The sequence below is a fragment of the Ovis canadensis genome, chromosome 15 (genome assembly GCF_042477335.2).
Source record: "Ovis canadensis isolate MfBH-ARS-UI-01 breed Bighorn chromosome 15, ARS-UI_OviCan_v2, whole genome shotgun sequence".
NCBI lineage: Eukaryota > Metazoa > Chordata > Mammalia > Artiodactyla > Bovidae > Ovis > Ovis canadensis.
The window spans coordinates 58,990,077-59,008,971 of record NC_091259.1 but is presented as its reverse complement, the minus strand read 5'-3'; the positions used below and the strand labels follow the sequence as shown (position 1 = coordinate 59,008,971).

The following is an 18,895-nucleotide window of genomic DNA, read 5'->3' as shown; positions in this document are numbered from 1 at the left end:
AGGTTTGTCCTGCCAAGAAGCAGGAAACCTTTATTCTACCATTGCCCTTGCCTGGGAATTTGAGGCCATCCTACCAATCCATAGAAAATTTGGAGCACTTATATTCTAAGTTCTGTGTGCACCTTGGATATATCATCCTAGTTTACTGTTACTTCCATAAAATGGGGTAGATACTCATTAGAAAATGATGATAACAATAAAATAGGTTCTTCCATTTGTGTAGTGCTTTATTGCATACCAAGTGCTTTTATATATTTTTGTCTTGTCGTTTCTTCATGGTGCCCCTGCGTGACATACGGAGTAGGGCTGGTGGCGTCCTCTCCCATTTCTAACAGTTGTGGAACAGGCTCAGAGAGCATGAGCTGTCACTCAGATGAGACCAAACAAGATTCACAGAGGCTGAGTCACTCGTTCGTCCACGGCTGCCCACCATGAATTCCAGCTCATGTACAACTCCCAGGCAGTGGAGGGGAGGCAGGAAAATAAATGCCACAGCCTGCGTGTGAACCGAGGGGTCTGTCATTTATTTTCATGCCCTGCACTACTGCCTGGGAGTTGTACACGAGCTGGAATTCAGCTCTGGACTGCTAGTGTGTGGTTTCCTCTCCATCATCTCCCCTGGGTCACCCCCAATTAGTGTCACCCACCACTGCCCTGCCAAGCAGGAGACCTAGTTCATTAGAGAAGGGCCTTCCACAAGTCTGGAGTGTGCCCAGAAAGGCCTGCAGTGCCCACCCCCACTCCTCAGCCCCCAGCCACAGGCTGCTCTGCCCTGAGTGGCAACCTGCATTAAGCATTCCACTTATCATCTCAGGGATGATGGAATCCTAACCTTTTCGGAGACACCGTGCTCTGTCACAAGCATTGCTCTTTTTAAAAGAGATTAATTCACTTGCCGCACTTTGTTCGTTGGTGAAAATCACAGGGGAGAGCAAGGGTGGCTTTCTCAGGCCTCAGAGGCCCTTTCAGCTGCTCTCAGCAGGCATCCACCCGCCCAGCTGTCCCAGGACTTTGAAATGACTGCCTGCTGGGCATTCACTTGCAAAGCAACAAAATGAAATGGAGGAGACCTGGGCTTGTGAAACCCTAACTTTTGGGGCTGCTCTGCACCCTGAGGGAAGTAGGGGAGGGCCCACTCAGCTCTGAAAGGGGAAAAGTTGTTTGGAGTTGGGGTCACTTGTAGTTTTTGTTTGTTCTGGTCCTTCCTTGATTCACCAGGTACCCCCGCTCGTTATGGAGTTCTGCCTTGTGGTATCTGTTTTAATCCTTACAACCACCTTGCATAGTAGGGATTAATAGCCCCAGTGTCACAGCTAATTAGTGACAGAACCAGAATCTGAACTCCAGCCTTTGGACTCCAGGACCGTTGCAGTAAGATTTACGTCCTAGGAATGATCCTTCGGGTTTGCAAAACCCTTTCCCTCAGATTGCAGGACGTGTGTGTGTGTCTGTGTGTGTGTGCGCGCGCGCGCACGCACGCGCACTCAGTTGTGTCTGACCCTGTGCAACCCTGTGGACTGTAGCCCACCAGACTGCTCTGTCCATGGAGTGGGCCTGTAAAGAGACTGAGACTCAGAGGATAATGTACCTTTCCTGGGGTGTCAGGAGGTGGCAGAACTAGAACTTGAATGCAGATCTTCTGTCCTTTGCTCTTTCTACTCTGTTCATTGAAAGGATAGCAAGTTTGGAGAAGCCTTCTCTCCCAGCATTTCCTCCTCTTAAAAGAAAACCCTGTACAGAAGTGTACAGAAAAAGGAAACTTCAGCATGCTAATATGCATACAACAAGTAGCTCCAAATTGTTGCTAATCAGAGACATACATATTAAAAGGATAGCATGAAATCCACTTATACCTATTGCACTTGCAGTGATTAGGAAGTTGGCTGCTGCCAAGTGTCCACGGTACACAGGAACGTATGTGAGAAGACTCACACAGGTCCAAAAGGGCATATGCAACAGGGTGTTCTTTGAGTGTTGCTTTTGATGACCTAGAGATGGATGTTACCTGGGTAGGTATGCCTAGGAGAGCAGAGAGGGAATATCTCTGATGGATGTGTTGTGGAGAATTAAGTTGCAATTTAAAATGGAATGATTATATACTTAGCAATGTGAACATATTTTAAAATGCAGTTATTTGTGGGAAAAAGTAATAAATACACACATGCACATTAAAAAAAGAAAAACCCTGCTTGGCTTAGGTCTTGGGAAAAAAAGAATTTCTGTCTTGTCTCCTCAGTAGCCAGCGTCAGCCAGGCACAGAGTATGTGTGTGCCTGTTTGTTGAATAAATGAACAAAAGAGTGCCTGGAACTGGCCTGGCCAAACTACTCAGGTCATCCTATGTGACCCTGTCTTAGAATCCCTGGGTACTTGCCAATTTGCTACTACCAACTTGAGGCCAGATCGCTTTGTTCCATCACAGAGAGGAAAACAGGTTAGGGTGGCAGGCAAAAACCGCTCTGTAATGAGTACCTGCTATATGCCAGGTACTGGGCTGGGATCCCTGCAAGTCAGAAATTATTGTCCCTGCTTGATAGGTGAGGAAATTGAGACTCAGAATTTATTTGTTCAGCATTATTTAGCTGGACTAGAATTTGAATCCAGGTCTGACTTACTCCAGAGCCTTCTCATTCACCTTTTTATTACACTACACTCAACCCTTAAGGGGCAGGAAGAGAAAGCATCTCAATCTTTTTTCTTCAGCATTGCCTCCAGAAGAGTGCTGCTTCCAGAATTCTCAGGGCCCAGGCAGGGAAACGTGGGTCACTGACCCAATTCGGGCATAAAGGGTTTTGGCTTCATTGAGTTTCTTCTGTCCAAATTCCTGTGTTAGCTCATCTCCCTTGATGTATGTTATAGCAGCTTCCAAAGTGGTCTCCTTGTCCCCGTTTTCTATTCTGTCTCCTTTCAGACTGAGCTTGCTTAAGCTTTTAGGTTAATTCTATAATTTCTTTTACCCCAAACTTCAGTGACAACCCCACTTGCCTATGGTGAGCCTCTAAGGAATGGCAAATAGGTTTTCTTTTATTGATGGTGGCTAACTGGAGCCAGTGTTGAGGAGGCTGTTTCAAGGGCTCCATAGGAAAGAGCTGCTAAGAGAGATTTGTGATGTCTGACTCAGATGCAAGAGCCCAGGACCACATGCCAGGTGTTTGTCAACCCTTTAGATTGGGTTTTTAATGTTGGGTCCACTATTGATTTCCTGAGGACCTGTGAACCTCTGGATGCTGTATGTAAAGAAAGTTTTGTGTTGTTGTTTTTTTTTTTTAGTGTATGTGTACCTGTGCACTTTTCTGGAAAGGATCATCAGCTTTGATTATATTCTCAGAGGAGTCCATGGCTCGAAAAGGTTTATGCCCACTGCCTTGTCCTCCTAGCTTGGCTTTTGAGACCCTCTGTTAGGCCCTGCATATCTTGGCAGCTGCCTGTTCCTGTGCTGTTAACTGTCACATGGATGGATCTGCCTGGTGGTCTCTTTGGGTATACCTTCTCATTGCTTTCTCTGCCTCTGAACAGTATCTTATATGTCTTTTGCCTTGACTGGCGTGCATTTCCTCCTCCTCCTCTAAATTGTTCCTGTTCTTCAAGACAGAGTTCATATCTTTCCCTCAGAAACCTCTGATTTGCTTCAGTCCTTCCTGATTTTCTAATCTTGTGGACTGGGGGCCAGAAACCTGAAGCCTGCCAGCCAGAATCACAGTTGAAATCAGAACTCCAGTCTCTCAGTTCTCAGAACCTTGCGCTCTCCATGGCACCACTTGGCCTGCTAAACAAGGGAAGGTTTTGTCCAAAAAGAGATTTTTGTCTCAGAAAATTACCCCCAGGGTTCTTAACCTCTAACATTTTTGATTGTGGACATTTATTTCTGCATAAAAGATGCTTAACAGTAAGTGGTAAGGTAAGAGGCCAAGGATTTTGCCCAGAAGAAAACTTTCAAACTAGAGGTGGGAGAAGAGGGTTTCCCAGCCTCCTCTCTCAACACTTTACCCTCACACTTTGTGCCTCAGTTGTGCAAGACCTCTTTCAGGGCCTCATATACCCCGTGCTGCCTTCTACTCTGATTGAGAGGCTTTACCTCTGCCTGAAACACTCCTCCCCTCCCTTGCCCTCTTTTGTCTGGCTACCTGTTCTCATCACTTCCTCTGAGAGGCCTGATGGATCATTAAGACTCAGTTAGGTTCCCTGGTTGTACACTTGCAACCTGCAGCCCCGTTCCTAGCACTCGTCAGATGTGTGGTGATGTGCTTGCTGGTCTGTCTCCCCTCAGGCTTGAACTGCCTGTCTCATTGCCTGCAAAGGCAGGGAACAAATGAGTTCACAGGCTGAGTGAACAAATGAGTACATGTTGTGTCTGTTCATCCTCCCAAGCCTTCATCACCTGCTTATTCAACAGCACAGACATTAGACTTGGCTTGGTCCAGAGGGGCAGCTACTACAGTTTATGGCATAAGAATGGAGCCAAGACTCAACCCCAAGCATCTGGACTCTCTGCCAGTGCCCTTTTGTCTGGAACCCATTGATGAGTAGACAGCCTCCCAGTTCCCCCAAACACCCATTCCTAATACGCAGCTTCTGCCTTGTTGGTGAAATGCTCTGGACTGCTGGTCTCCTCCTTTCCTGACCTCCTACAACACTTCTGGTGGGAGACCACATACTACAGGCTTTGGTTTCCTATTATCCTGAGTCCTCCCTCCACAACTAAATTCCCAAGGGCAAACCCCCTGTCTTCTCACACCCCCATTGCAGAAATCAGCACAGGACCAAGTGCATATCATGCTGATTTGTTGGAGTCCATTTAGTCTTTTGTCTTCCATGTTCCATGGAGCCAGGTTCAGTGTAGAGGAGGGGTGGTGAGGTGAGAAGGGTTCAGGCTTCAGAGCCATTATTGACTTGGGTTCCAGTCACAGTATTGCCCCTTACCTAGCTCTGTGACCTTTATTGAGTCATTTCACCTCACTGAGCCTGTTACCTCATCCATGAAAAGAGGAGATTAATATCAGCTCCTTAAGCATGTGTGAAGAGTGAACGAGAGAATGTATGCAAAGTTCCCAGGCAGTTCTGCTTGTGGGAGGTGCTCAGTAAGAGTTGGTTCTCTTTACTCCCCTTCTGTCTGTCTACCCCCACATTATAGGGTCCCCTGCCACCAGGACCTAAAATACCCCAGGCTTTTAGGGGTATGGTTAAAACCTCATGCTTGTTCATTTATCCAGCAGCTGCTGAGCTCCTACCACATGCTAGGCGCTGGCATGTAGAGTCAAGTAGGTTCACATGGACTTTCCTAGAAACCTAATCTAGCATTTCTAACACTCTTTCCATCTTTCCTTGGGTTCAAAGAGTTCCAATTCCAAACAGCCACCATACAGATAAACTTGAGAAGTGGGATCCTTCTATAAACTACTAGCTACATAGATGAGAAGTGTCATCGGACATTTGGTGCTAAGCATGGTGGAATTCTAAAGACAGAGATCTGTGGACTGGATGCGTCAGGAGAGCCTTGTTGGGGGAGAGTCCCCCAGGCCAGAATTGTACTTTGTACTTCCCGTGAAAGTAGGATTAAAATAGGCAGAGAGTCAGGGAGAGAGCATTCTGGATGGAGGGAAGGCACATTCTTTCCTCAGAAGGCTGGAAGGATAAGAGTGAAGGCAGACTCATTTAAGGGAAGAGAGAGAGGAAGAGGAAGTGTGGGGTCATGGGTATTTGATTCTCAGAGGTCCATAACTATTTCCAAATCCATCTAGCCTCCCGTGTTGATTTTTCATGTCTTCCACTCTTATGTCCATGATAAACCATACACTGAAAATATTTCTGTCTGTCTCTAGACTGTTGTCGGAAGGTGCAGATGTCAATGCAAGGCACAGACTTGGCTGGACAGCACTAATGGTGGCAGCCATCAACCGAAACGACAGGTGAGAGAGCTCCTTCCACCCTCCCTTTGCCAGAACTCTGCAGACCATGATCCTGAGCCTGCTCCTACCCTTGGCCTGTCCCCCTGCTGTCTTCTCCAGAGGCAGGGAAATGGCCTCAGCCTAAAGGACTGTTCTTCAGCTGGTGCAATGGATTATTCAGGAGATGTGGAGTGGGAAGCTCTAGCTCTGGATCCCAGCTCCATCATTCACTGACTTTGTGACCTTAGGCAAGTCATTTGCTTTACCAAAGCAACAAAATGTTTGAGAAGCCTATTGTTAGGGGTTAAGTATACATGTTCAAGTTATCATCATGATTCTGCCATCGTGTCTTTTCATGTTGAGCAGTCCGCAGTCACTGTCCCCGGCAGGGCTTCTTTGGCCTGTTCCTTTGGAAGTTTTGATAGAAATTAGGGAAGGTGGAGTGTTCTGCCCTCTCATTGCAGTCTCTGCTATTTTCCTGCCCGCTCCCCTAGTGCCCCAGCATGCAGCTGTTGGGTTAAGGTTGAAATAGTCTACTTTGTACAGAGAGTGAGCTCTACTACTCACAGCCATCCACATGATATGTATTGATTTTGCCGCTGAGACAGCTGAAGCCCAGAGAGGCAGAGTGATTTATCTGAGGTCACACAGATAGCATTTAGAACCTGGTCTGGCTGCTTGCAGAGTTTGTTTTACTGTAACTCACTGCTGCCTCCCTCTGCCAGATCCCAGGCTCAGGCTGGATGCTTTGAGTCTCTAGTTGTGATTGTGCAAAGAACTGACTGAAAAGGCAGAAAAAGATGCTTTCAAAGAGGGCAGACTGGGCACTTCAGTAGCAGCCGCTGATATTGATCGTGGGAAGTGCCAATTTTCATTTTCCCTTCAAGCAGATCTTTAAGGCTTTTATCTGCCAGTACTGACCACCTTTGTGAGAGTCATAACGGTGGTAGAATTCAACCGTACTGGGACTTTATAATGTCGAGGTGGCACTGCCTCAGACTGGCTGAGAGACTTAGCTGTACTGAGCTAGTTCTCTCTTCTCTGCTCCTCTGTCATGAACTTGATCTCAGCACTCTGTCTCCTTATTTGCCTCTTCAGTGCCAAGCACATAAAAGAAAAATTGATGTAAATTGGCTCTACAAGTCAGAGCCTAGAGTCCAGTCCTGGTTCCGACTCTTGGTTGAATTTCAGAATTCTATGGACACCTTGTTTCTTCACCTGAAAGCAACTATTTCTGTAAACATTTGGTAGATAACTCCTCTGAGCCAGGCTCTGTGTTAATCACTGAGGAATCAGAGGCCTTGGGAGCTCATGGTCTCATGTGGAAAAGACAGGCAGGTAGAGAAGCAGAGTATAGTGTAATCAATGATGTCAGAGCAGTGTGGACAGGATGTTACCAAAGCAGAGGGCGTGAGGGGACTGAATCTGACAGTAGGGCAGATAGATTCTCACTGTATTCTTGTGAGAGTCAGATGAGATAATGTATGTGCTACAGGTTATAAATGGTGAGAAGTTATTCTCGGCTGCTAGGCCTGGCCACACACAATCGCACGTGTTTGTTCTACCACTGATGACCTGCTTCCCCTGCCTCCACTCCCACCCACCAGTTTTCCCAGCTTGCAAGTATCTATCTGCAAGAGATAACCACGGGTGGAGAAAAGGGAGTGGGTGTGAGCCCTTCTACGTGTGATGTTTTCAGCATTGATACAGGATAGGAAATAACACTATAATTAAGCGTAATGCCAGTCAGTGAGCAGAGAGCTAGTAGATGTGCTTTGAAGACACTTCTCTCTCAATCTAATGAGTTGTTGGTTTAACTGATTGCTCTGTCTTTATCCAGGGCCATTAGCAAATCAGTGATGCTCATTGAGCAAAGTGAGAGTGTTGGCTTGTATTTACTTGGTTCCTGGGAGTAATTATTAGTGTTTTAAGCTTCTATTTTATGCCCTCCTCTTCCTTCCAGTACCCAGCGAGGACAGATTTTTACAGGAAACAGCATACTCTCAGGTTAGATTTATTTATCATATCACAAAAATTGTTTGGTATCTTCTTTTTACCAGGCACTGTTCTTGATAGACAAATATCCCTGTCCTCAAAGAGCTTATTTCTGTACAAGTGGTGGTCCTTGGGTAGAAAGAGGCAGAAACAAACAATAAACAGTAAATAGAATGCACAAGTAAGCTATATATGTTAGGAGATAAGAAGTGCTAATGGAAAAAAAGTAAAAGTAGAATCTGGTATGCTAGGAATACACTGCTCAGGGTGGATAGGCCACATTCCTAAGGTGGTGTGGGAGCGGTCTTGAAGAATTATTGTGTCTATCCCAGCACAATCTGCCAGTGTTTTTCCATATTAGAAGTGTGCTGATCCTCATCTTATCAGTCACCAAACCTGTCTGGAATCATACTGACCAGGTCTGAAATGGCACCACCTTCGAATTGAGTTTGTATCAAGGAAGAGTAGAGGGACAGCAACCTGGGATTCAAGGCAGAAAACAGAGAACCTGTACCTCCTTTCCAGTGTTGGCAGCCCACAAGCTCAAGGGAGATATCCTGAGAAGAGCCCAGGCGTTTCACCCTCTACTGCCTTCAGTGCCTGGCTGCTTAATGTGTTAAGTCCTTGGGGATATGAACACGATAGTCTCTATCCTTAAGGAAATAACTTCTTGTGAAGTTTTATATATACATATATATATGTATTTATTATTTTATTTAATTTAGAATGGAGAAAGTGTTATTACTCTTGCCTGGAAAATCCCATGGACAGAGGAGCCTGGTGGGCTGCAGTCCATGGCGTCACTAAGAGTCGGACACAACTGAGCGACTTCACTTTCACTTTTCACTTTCATGCATTGGAGAAGGAAATGGCAACCCACTCCAGTGTTCTTGCCTGGAGAATCCCAGGGACGGTGGAGCCTGGTGGGCTGCCGTCTGTGGGATTGCGCAGAGTCAGACATGACTGAAGTGACTTAGCAGCAGCAGCAGCAGAAAATACAGTGCTATAGAACAAAAAAAATATTTATCCCCTCCTTTTATGTCCAAAAAGGGTTTGAGGTGACTTAAATTAAAATACAAACATAGATGTACACAGGAGAGTTAAGACTGGATCAAGATCAGAAATCATATTGGTAAAAGGAAAGATAATTCTATCAGGGTTGAACTTGAGATTTTCTTTTCCAGAAATAGGTTTGTTGTTTTTGTAAAAATAATATAGAGAAGCAAGGAGCCATCAGCTGAATTTCTTCTGTCTAGAAACCAGTCACTATATATCTATATCTGTGTGTGTCTAATTTTACATAAATGGGGCCAGGCTGTACTCTCTGTAAGTCAGGTAACTTGTGGAATAGAGTATGAATTTAGTTTGAAGTTTCCTGACCAGGCAAAAAAGGATACAGAGAATTTTGGTTCTTCAGAAGAAAGGAACTTGGTTCTGATGTACCTTTTTATTATCATGTTAGGCATCCAGCAGCTTTAAAAAAAAACACTATACTGTGTCAGGTGCTGATGTGGTGGGCTAGAGTGCCTTCAGATACTAAGTAAGCATCCCAGCCTTTGCCTAAGAAGCTTACTTGGACTGCTAACATCAAGGACTTGAGCATTGTGATGGCCATTGTCTTCAGTGGCCTTCTGCCAAAGATTTACCAACATTCTGTGAGGACAGTCCTTTCACCAGCCTAGTAACAGCTTGGGTGTAGTATTGCCTTGAGGAGTAGTCGGCAGGGGCGGGCCCCTTCTCCACAGTGAGTGCTCCATAAGCTTCATGCCACAGGCACTTGTTTAGCCTAAATCTAGGTGCCTCATTCCATGTTGCACTCTGACCCAGCCCAGCTAAAGGCCTAAGCCACAGGGTCCAAGGATGACCACTGTAACTTAGCACAGCCTCTACTGGCTTGTGCAAATATACCCAGCCTTCAGCTAAATTCAATTAGTTTTTCTTTAAGAACGGAAAGAAATCCAATTTTACTAAACATGGACAGACGGTGGAAGGCACTTTGATGTTACAACTTCTCAGTGATGCTTTACTTAGTCACAAGTTCATAAGCAAGAAGGCTTAATTACTTGGGAAAACATGGGATTAAAACTGGACACAATGGTGGAGTATCCGCTCTTGGGCAACTTGATTCGAACCCATGCACCGAGTTCGTGTGTGGTGCAAACTTTGATGTGCGCGGTGACAAGCTGGAAGTCATGACCCCCTCAGGGACGCTCCTTCAGATGGCATTTGCAGGATGTGTAGGCGGAGAGGCAGGGCCTGCCAGGCCTGTTTGCTCTACTTTGATGTCCAGGCAGCCACAGGCCCCACTGTTTGCTCTTTCACTGAGGGGTGGGTTGGGAGCCTCCTACCTTTCCCAGTGGACAATGGCCAGCAATGGAGTGTGACGACTGTTGACCATTCCAGGAGCCTGCCGGACCAGAACAGGGCTTTGGGAGGTGCTGAGCCTGGGGGGCCAAAAGCTGTTTAATGGACAGCCGTTTCTCCAGATGTAGCTTTCTTTAAAGCCCAGTGGTGGTCAGGTGCTCATCGTGGAGGTGCAAACGGTCTTGAGAGTTTTAATAGGTACTGAGTACTGCTTGGCCCTTTGTCCAGTGGCATTAAGGTACTTGTAAACTGAAAGTTTGTCTTCTCTGTTTTCTTGATCAACGTGTATGTGCAGGGGATAGTGGTTTGGAATTAAAATGGTATGATTTCTGATTCCTCAAAAAAGAAGCTGTCAAAACACATCTGATAACAAAATTATCCAGAAAGTATAAAGAACTCTTGGACACATCAGTAGTAAAAAGAGAGCCCAGTTTTTAGAAAATAGGCAAAAGACTTGAGCAGATACTTCACCACAGAGGAGACTGATGGGAAATAAGTACGTAAAAAATACTCAGCATTTAGGGAAATGCAGGTTAAAATCATAGTGAAATGCTATTCCATTTGACCAAATACCTATTTCAATGACCAAAATTTTAAAAACTGACAGCACCAAGTGATGACAGTGATGCAGAACAATTGTCATAACTGCTGATATGAATGTGTAATGGAATAGCCACTTTGGAAAATATTTTAGCAATTTCTGATAAAGGTAATACGTACATTTATCATACAGCCTAGCAATACCAATTCCTAGGTATTTGTCCATGAAAAATAAAAAAATATATCTACCAAGAGACCTGTATGCAAATATTTATAGTAGCTTTATTCATAATCACCAAAAACTCAAAATCACCCAAATGTCCATCATCTGATAAGAGGACAAATTACAGTACATCCATACAGTGGACCTCTCAGCACTGAAAAAAAAAAAGGACTCACATCTTGTACAGGTAACAACATGGTCGAATCTTGAAAGTCTTATGCTAAGTTAAAGCCAGGCAATAAAAGCTACCTTCTGTATAATTCCATTTATATGACAGTCTGGAAGAGGCAATATTATAGGGACAGAACTCAAGTTAGTGGCTGCTAGCATTTAGGAGTGGGGGGGAAGGACACAAAGGAACTTTTCTGGTGACAGAAATACTTTAGAGTATTAATTCTTAATTCTAGTGGTAGCCATACAACTCATCAAATTGTACATCTTAAAAGGATGCATTTTTCTATGCGTAAATGATGCTTCAATAAACTGACAGTAAAAAGTTTTTCAAATGCCACCATCTTTCTCTATATTTTCACTGTTAATTGTGACCTTTGGTGTACTGAGAATTCATGATTGTAGTGTTAAAATGAAAAAAATGAATCCATACTGTTTGCGGTTACCTAGAATGTTTTGAATCCTTATTGCTGATGGTATCTTACATTGCAATACTGTGTATTCTGATTGTAGAGAGTAAAGATTTGTGGAGTCACACGACCAGTGAATAGTGATCAGTTCACTTTGTGAGTGGTATATGGCAGGCTCACAGTGTCATAGGGTTCTTCTTCATAGCAAGGAGAAAGAGCAGGGCTCAGGACTGGGAACTTGCCTCATCCCATATCATTCTTGGGTTCCTTGTTCCTGGACTGCCAGGAGGACCACCTGAGTAGTGTGGCCATTGGGGTGCTTCAGGAACCAGGGGTCCTGAAAGGGTGGGGTAATGGGGAGCGATTGAGGTTTGAGCCCGCTTGGGCTTGCTGGTTGCTTTGAAAGCCCCTGCCTCAGAGAAGGTGAGTCCACCAGACAGAGAAGGAAGCTCCAGCAGAACTGTTTGAAATTCCCCACAAGAGTCTCCCTCCCTCCTGCTTTTTCTCCTGGAGTGCATTTCATCAGCATCGGAAGGACCGCTTCCCGGCACTGCCTTCCCTACTTGGCTGGGGTCCCTGAGGAGCTGAGCTAATGAGTGGATAACACGCATTTGCCAAGGCCTTCCTGGATGTGGTACCTGGGCTTTGTTAATTTTAAAATGCCGCCATCCTTGGCCAAAGACCATTTAATTCCCTCTCATAGCAGTCATTTATTTTTAGCATTGGCTTATTTTCCCTCCATCTTACTAAGGGGAGGGGGACATTATACCCTATCTTTAAGAACCCAGAAGCACAAGCCAGATTGCTGACCCTCAAGAGAGGCTTTATAGGCCTCTCTGTGTGGCTGACAACTCTGCAGGTGTTCTCTGAGCATAGAACTGATGCTGCTCTTGCAGCTGGACCAGGGCAGCCTCCTTGGGAAGCTCTTCTTTGCTGGCTGGCCAGAGGCAGAGCAGGTGGAGCACCCTGGACCCATGCTTCAGCTTAGGTCCTTAGGAGGCCTGACAGCGTGGAGGTCTAGCCTGTCTTAGAGGCTTCCAGCCTCTTCCCAAGATCCCCAGCCTGTTCTCAGCCTGGCTGCTTGCTGCACAACGGTGCCTCTTTTGGCCCAGAGAGGCTGGCTTTGTGCTATCTGATCTCCTGACTATAGTGATGATGATGGTTGTGGTGTCTTCTATGTGCCAAGCCCATGTCAAATACTTCCCAGTATTGGCTGTGATCCTCACTGCAACCCTAAAAGGGATGGATTATTATCCCTGTTTTACGTATAGAGAAAATGAAGTTCGGAGGTGCTCAAGCTTGTCCATTGGTGGAAGGGGGAGCCGGGATTTGAAGCCAGGTCCCTCTGAACCCCAAACCCTTTTTCTCTCCACTGGACTGCACTGCCCAGGTAGGGAAGATTCAGGATCAAAACCATGTCAGGACCAGGTGTCAAGTCAACTCAGGCAAGGTTTCTTGATGACCCACTATGTGCTGGATGATTTTGAGAAATTTAAAAACCAACAAACTACTCTCCTTATCCTCAGAGAAGAGATAAAACAAGCCCCCTTTAACTGTAGAATGAGGCAGAGTATGGTCAGTACCCCAGAGAAGACCAGCCTAGAGTGCTGGGGAGGGGCTGATCATGAAAGGAGGCCCTTTCACATGAGGTGGGCCTTGAAAGATGGACAGGATTTTGATCGGTAGAGGTGGAGAGTAGAAAGACAGCATTTTTTGGAATAAGGACCATTGTAAGCATAGGCTCCTAAAGGTAAGAAAGTAGGTATGTACCAGAGTTGATAGGAGGCACTGGCAGGGTCTGGAGACCAGCGAGCGTAAAGGATAAGTCTTATCCAATACAGGCCACGGTCGTCTCAGGCTGAGACTATCCAGCATGTGGTGGAGTTGTGAGCTCGAGAGCTGAAAGACTAGGGTTCACATCCAGGCTCTTCCTCCTATTAGTCTTGACAAATTCTTTCACTTACCTGTGATTGTTTCCTCAATCATGATATGGAGATAACAAGGCGAGCTACTTTAAGTTTGTAAATATATGTAAAAGTGTTTAGAATGATGCCTGCCACATAATGAGCACTGGAGAAGAGTTTGCTACTTTAGTTAATAGTAGTGTAGCAGTAGTGGTAGTGTCTTAATTATTATTATGACTAACCCTGCTGCGGCTGACTGTGGGTGACCTCATGAAGTTAGTGAATTTCCTGCAGGTAGGCCTATCTTTGAGGGAGGTGGCACTATTACTTGCCTCTCACCAGCATCTCTTTTGTGTGATGCAGAAGCAGTAGGATTTTGAAAATTCTTTTTCTACTTCTTCTCATCTCAGAAGCCGTGCCTAGAACATGGGACCCCAGACCAGAGCACTTTGACATGAAGCTGGCTATTGTCCCAGGTGGCCACCTGCCTGGTGAAGAACAGTTCCCAGTATTTCCCAGAAAGGAAGGGTGGCTGAGGGTGCTGGCCAGGTGCCCAGAATGCCAGCACTATGCCCCCAGAAAAGTGTGCCTTGCTTGACATCTCTCCCACCACTCCTGCTGTGGCTGATTATCTCTGAGTAACAAAGAGTCATTTCTAATCCCATTTAGAATCATTGCCCAAGATAATCCTGTTTCATAGTAATGATATTCCAATTCCAGCATGCACCCGTTTCTAGTTTGGCAGACGCATGCCTTGACCTCAGGCCACCCAGGCACTGCTCCTGGGAAAGTGATGCCAGCTCATTTGCCTAACCTGATAGTCAGGGTACCTACCCACTTTTCCACCGCTGTATCCCATCCTGGGGTTCTGTGTTCAGGGATGTCTTCACAGAGAGGATCAGTTGGGACAAAAAGAGCAACCTGCGCTCATCCCCTTCAGCAGCCTGGGGAGGAGTGTTCCATTTCTAGGGACTGTGATGCGGTGTGTTCCTGCACCTCCTCTCTAAAGACCTCAGACCCACTCTGTGCCATGAGCTGTGCCTATTAGGGCTGTCAGGCTGGTGGGTCGGGGATATACAGTAAATATCAGTAAATATGGTGAGTGTGCCTGGGATGCAGCAAGGTTTTGGCTGTCTCTCATGCAATCTGTGTGAATAAAATATGATTGTAGCAAATAGTTTAGTCAAAACTAATGAATGGTGAGTGATCTGGTTCATTGTTTATATATGAATGGCTATCAGGCTGGAAAGCAGACTGCTTATGAACCACAGGGTTCTGTCCTAGTCACTAGTCATATCACTGATTCTAATGAGACCACTGATGAATGACAGACAAATTGGCAAATTAAATGAAGCTGATACGTTGGGTGAAAGAATTGGGAATGTGAAAAAAGAACTCAATGTGATAGAGCAATGGTTAAATCTGTGGTGATAAAAAATTAATAGGGGGGATGAGTGTTTCAGTCTGCAGTTAAAACCAAAACCAATGGTAACACCCAGGGCAACCCAATTTAGCAGTTCTGGCAAGTAAAGCCCCAGAGCTGACTGCAGCCTCGGTGTGTGCACCAGCAGTGCAGTGTTAAGGCCTCAGAAGTGAACTAATAAAACAAATATTTACTGGCCTGTACTCTGCCCTGTGTGTAAAGGAACAGATGGCCAGGCACAGTCCTTACTTTAGGGAGCACAGTCTAGATGTGTGTGACAGAGTAGTGAGAGACAAGGGCTCCGGAAAAAGGACCTGAGTTTTAAACCTAGCTCTACCTCTTACCAACTGTTTCCTCATCGGCAAAGTAGGAACAATAACGGCACCTGCCTCAGCATCATGTGGTTGCAAAGATTAAAATGCACTTAAGACAGCCTAGTGCATAGTAAGTGTAGGAGCCCCAACAAGCTCTTATGGATGATTTGCCTACGAAGAGCCTGGTCTAGCCCATACTATGGAAAGAATCCCTAATAACCAGGGCCTGACCTCTCTGGCCCATTGGTTTGGCAGCTGAGTATTATGAACCACAGATTGAAAGATATGGACCTGTGTTTAGAACTAGGTTAAGAGTGTGAAATTGCGATTGTCCTGGAAACCCTGTAATGGATAATCTTGGTTTGGTGGCCCACTTAACGTGTCATACCTTCCTTGAGCTTTGCCCAAATTATCTCACCTTGTCTGAGCCCACTATTGATTTTTGACCCTTGTCTATCTAAATCAGATTCCCTCTTATTAACCCAGCTAGCTTTACGACTATCTGAAAATATCACTGTCCCTGGTGCATAGTGAGGGCCCAGCAACTATGGGATGTCAGGACGGACTAATGGATGGTCAGGTGGGTGAGAACCAGTGTGGTTTAGGGGAATGTGCACCAAATAGTAATGAATTTGAATCTTGGTTCCTGTGTTTATTTAACATGTATACTTGGACAGCTCATGTTATCTTGCTGAGCCTCAGTTTATTCATTTATAAAATTGACTGGTACCTCACTGCAAGTGGTTATAATGATCTGGAGTAGTAAATGTAAAAGTAAATGTAAAGTGCTCCACCCTCTATGGCTGCTTTATTATGATTATTGATCTTTGCCTTTTGAGGGAAGTAAATAAAATATCCTCATTCAAGAAAACTGGGACACGTTTTCTACACAGGTACCTTGCTTCCTACCTAATCTTTAGTTTGTCTCCCAAGGAAGCTGGCTTTAAAAAGAAAACTGCACCCCATCCTCCAAAAAAAGAAGAAAAGAAAACTGCCCTCCTATTTCCCCACTACCCGCCCCCACCCCAAGTTCGTGCCCCCCCACCACAGGATCTCTAGATTCAACATGTGCCTTTGGCTGGCCACCCTGCTTTCCTGACCTCCCATAGACTGGCTGGTAGACTGAATGAGCCACAGCTCATTTGACTTCCAGCAAACCTCCTGAACTGTGACCTCTTTGCTTCCTCCCCTCACCGAGGTGTGCGCTGAGTTGAGAATAGGTCAACTCTTTGTCTTCTCCTTGGAACACGGTGACCCTGTGCTTGCATGTGGGGGGTAAAGGGGAGGGGGAGTCAGAGGAGCCTCTCCAGAAGCTCCACATTGTGTGGGGACGACCTGGAGCTGGGATCATTGCCCTTCTTGCTTCACCAGCTCCAGCTGCTCGCCAGCCGTCTCTGACACGTGCCTGGCCCAGCCTAGGCCTCAGCTCACACCACAGGTTTCCTCCGTCTTTCCAAAACATTGTGATGACCCAAAGCCCCTCCGGCCACTGAGAGCAGAAAGCCAATCGATGCAACTGCCCTTTCGAGCTTTGTGACGCCCCACAGTCTTGAAAATGGGAGCTCATCAAGGTCCATACGAGCCAACTTCCTAAGGGTGTGTCCACCTCTAATCTAATTACAGCCTAATCAGTGAATTAAAACATGCCTCGTGGGGGCTCTTGCTCCAAAGGGACTTCTGTGAGTCTCAGGAGTTGCAACTTAGAGACCACCCTCCGGTTCATTTCCTCATCTTTGTTTGGGAACTGCCTGGTGTAAGTTGGGAAGGGTCTGATGCTCAGGAGGGGAAGATGGGGATGTTTTCCACAGCTAAGCTAACTGCAACCCAGTTTAGACCCTCAGGTGGGAGAAGGCTGGGAAGGGCTAAGACAGTTGCCTTCCACCTTTCTCCCTTGTTTCTCACCAAATGAATTATTTCGTTTATTCATACAGTCATTCAGAAAGCATCTGTTGACCACTTATTGTGATCTAGGCATTGGGCAAGAAGCTAGGAAAGAAGGTTAAGACGTGGTCCTTGCCCTGTGATCTACTGGGAAAGGTAAATACAAATAGACAAGCAGTCACAATATGATATGGTGGGCAGCACCTTCCACTTGAGTGAGAATTGGGTTCTGTGCAAGCAGGAAGGGCGTGCACCCGGGCTGAGAGTCAGAGAGGCCTCAGTTGAGTTGATGACTATGTCACTGAGGAGCCCTGAAGGTGAGTGAGCACTAATCAGTTGAAGGGGAAGTGGGGTGGCGGGGGCACTCCCAGAAGGAGGGATATATTTGATGCTCTTTGGTGTACTTCAGGGAGTTCATTGTTTTCACTGGGCCCTTAAATTTTCAGCCCCCAAGATCACTAGATCAACATAGGAATTAGAAGTTCTGCAGTTGAGAGACTCCCTGAAGGAATAAACTTTTAGAAGAAATGAGGGCAGGAGACCCGACCCTTTTAAATTTTTTGAGTAATTGTATTTATTTTTGGCTGTGCTGGGTGTTCATTGCTGCACAGGCCTTTCTCTAGTTGTGGTGCCCTAGCTTCTCCTTGCAGTGACTTCTTTTCTTGTAGAACACAGGCTCTAAGGCACCCAGGTTTCAGTGGTTTCGGCTCACGGCCTCCAGAGCACAGGCTCAGTAGTTGTGGTGCACGGGCTTTACTTGCTCCGTGTCGTGTGGGGTCGTCCCGGATCAGGGATCAAACCCATGTCTTCTGCACTGGCAAACAGATTCTTTTTACCTACCACTGAGCCACCAGGGAAACCCCTCAACTCTTTTTTAAAAATCATCATTCTTGTGTCCAGCCTGCTGCTTCCAACTGCTGTATCGTGTTTTATAGGCCACATCTAACTCACTCGTGTCCTCAGTGATGGAGTGCCTGCAACGCCCTACTGCCGCAAAAGGTGTGGGGACATCTCCCACGTTTGGACCTGTGTAAGAATTCCTCTGAGATACGTATACTCAGGAGCAAAGTGCTGGGTTATTGGGTCAGGTACAAGATGATATCTGTAATGGCTGCATCAGTCTGTCCCCAAGAAGTGCCTGAGGAATCCAAGATCCTCATGCCTCCACCAACACTGAGTATTTTTCAGCTTTCTCATGTTGAATTTAAAGTGCTATCTCATTAAAAAAAATTTTTTTAACAGCAAGTCCTTGTTGGTTATCTGTTTTAAATACAGCAGTTTATGCATATCAACCCCAAATTCCCAATAAAGTGCTGTCTCATTTAAAAAATTTTTCATTTCTCTAATCACAAACGAGCTTGAGAATTTCTTCATATGCTTAATCATCTTGTTTGTTTGTTTCCTCCTCTGGGTGTTTTTGCCTCGTTTTTCTGTGGGACTTCCTGATCCTTGCCTTGTTGCTAAAACTTGAATTGAGGCAAGTCCTCCAGACTGTTAGCTACCTGGGGGTCCATAAAGGGAAATGAGAGGCCATATAGCTGAATGATAAGAACATGAACTTGGTAGCCAGACTGCCCTGGTTTAAATCCCACCTGTGCTCCTTACAACTTGAGTGACGTTGGACAGGTTACTTACCCCTTGGTTTCTGTTTAACTTCCCTCATAGGATTGTTGTGAGGATTAAATGTTACTATATGTAAAGTATTAATATTTAAAATAGTGCCTGGTGGGTAGGAAGTATATACAATTGTTAGCTCTTATTATTAGACTGCTGTCTTCTTCCTACT

The 18,895-nt window shown here is 45.6% G+C and overlaps 1 protein-coding gene across 1 annotated transcript in view; it reads left to right on the top strand.

The window, feature by feature from the left end:
- CLPB (ClpB family mitochondrial disaggregase) overlaps positions 1–18,895 on the top strand; it is a 139,540-nt gene that overhangs the window by 25,318 nt on the left and 95,327 nt on the right. Inside the window, exon 3 of the mRNA XM_069554581.1 lies at positions 5,819–5,905. Coding sequence (XP_069410682.1) covers positions 5,819–5,905 — 87 coding nt within the window. The remainder of the gene's footprint in view (positions 1–5,818; positions 5,906–18,895) is intronic.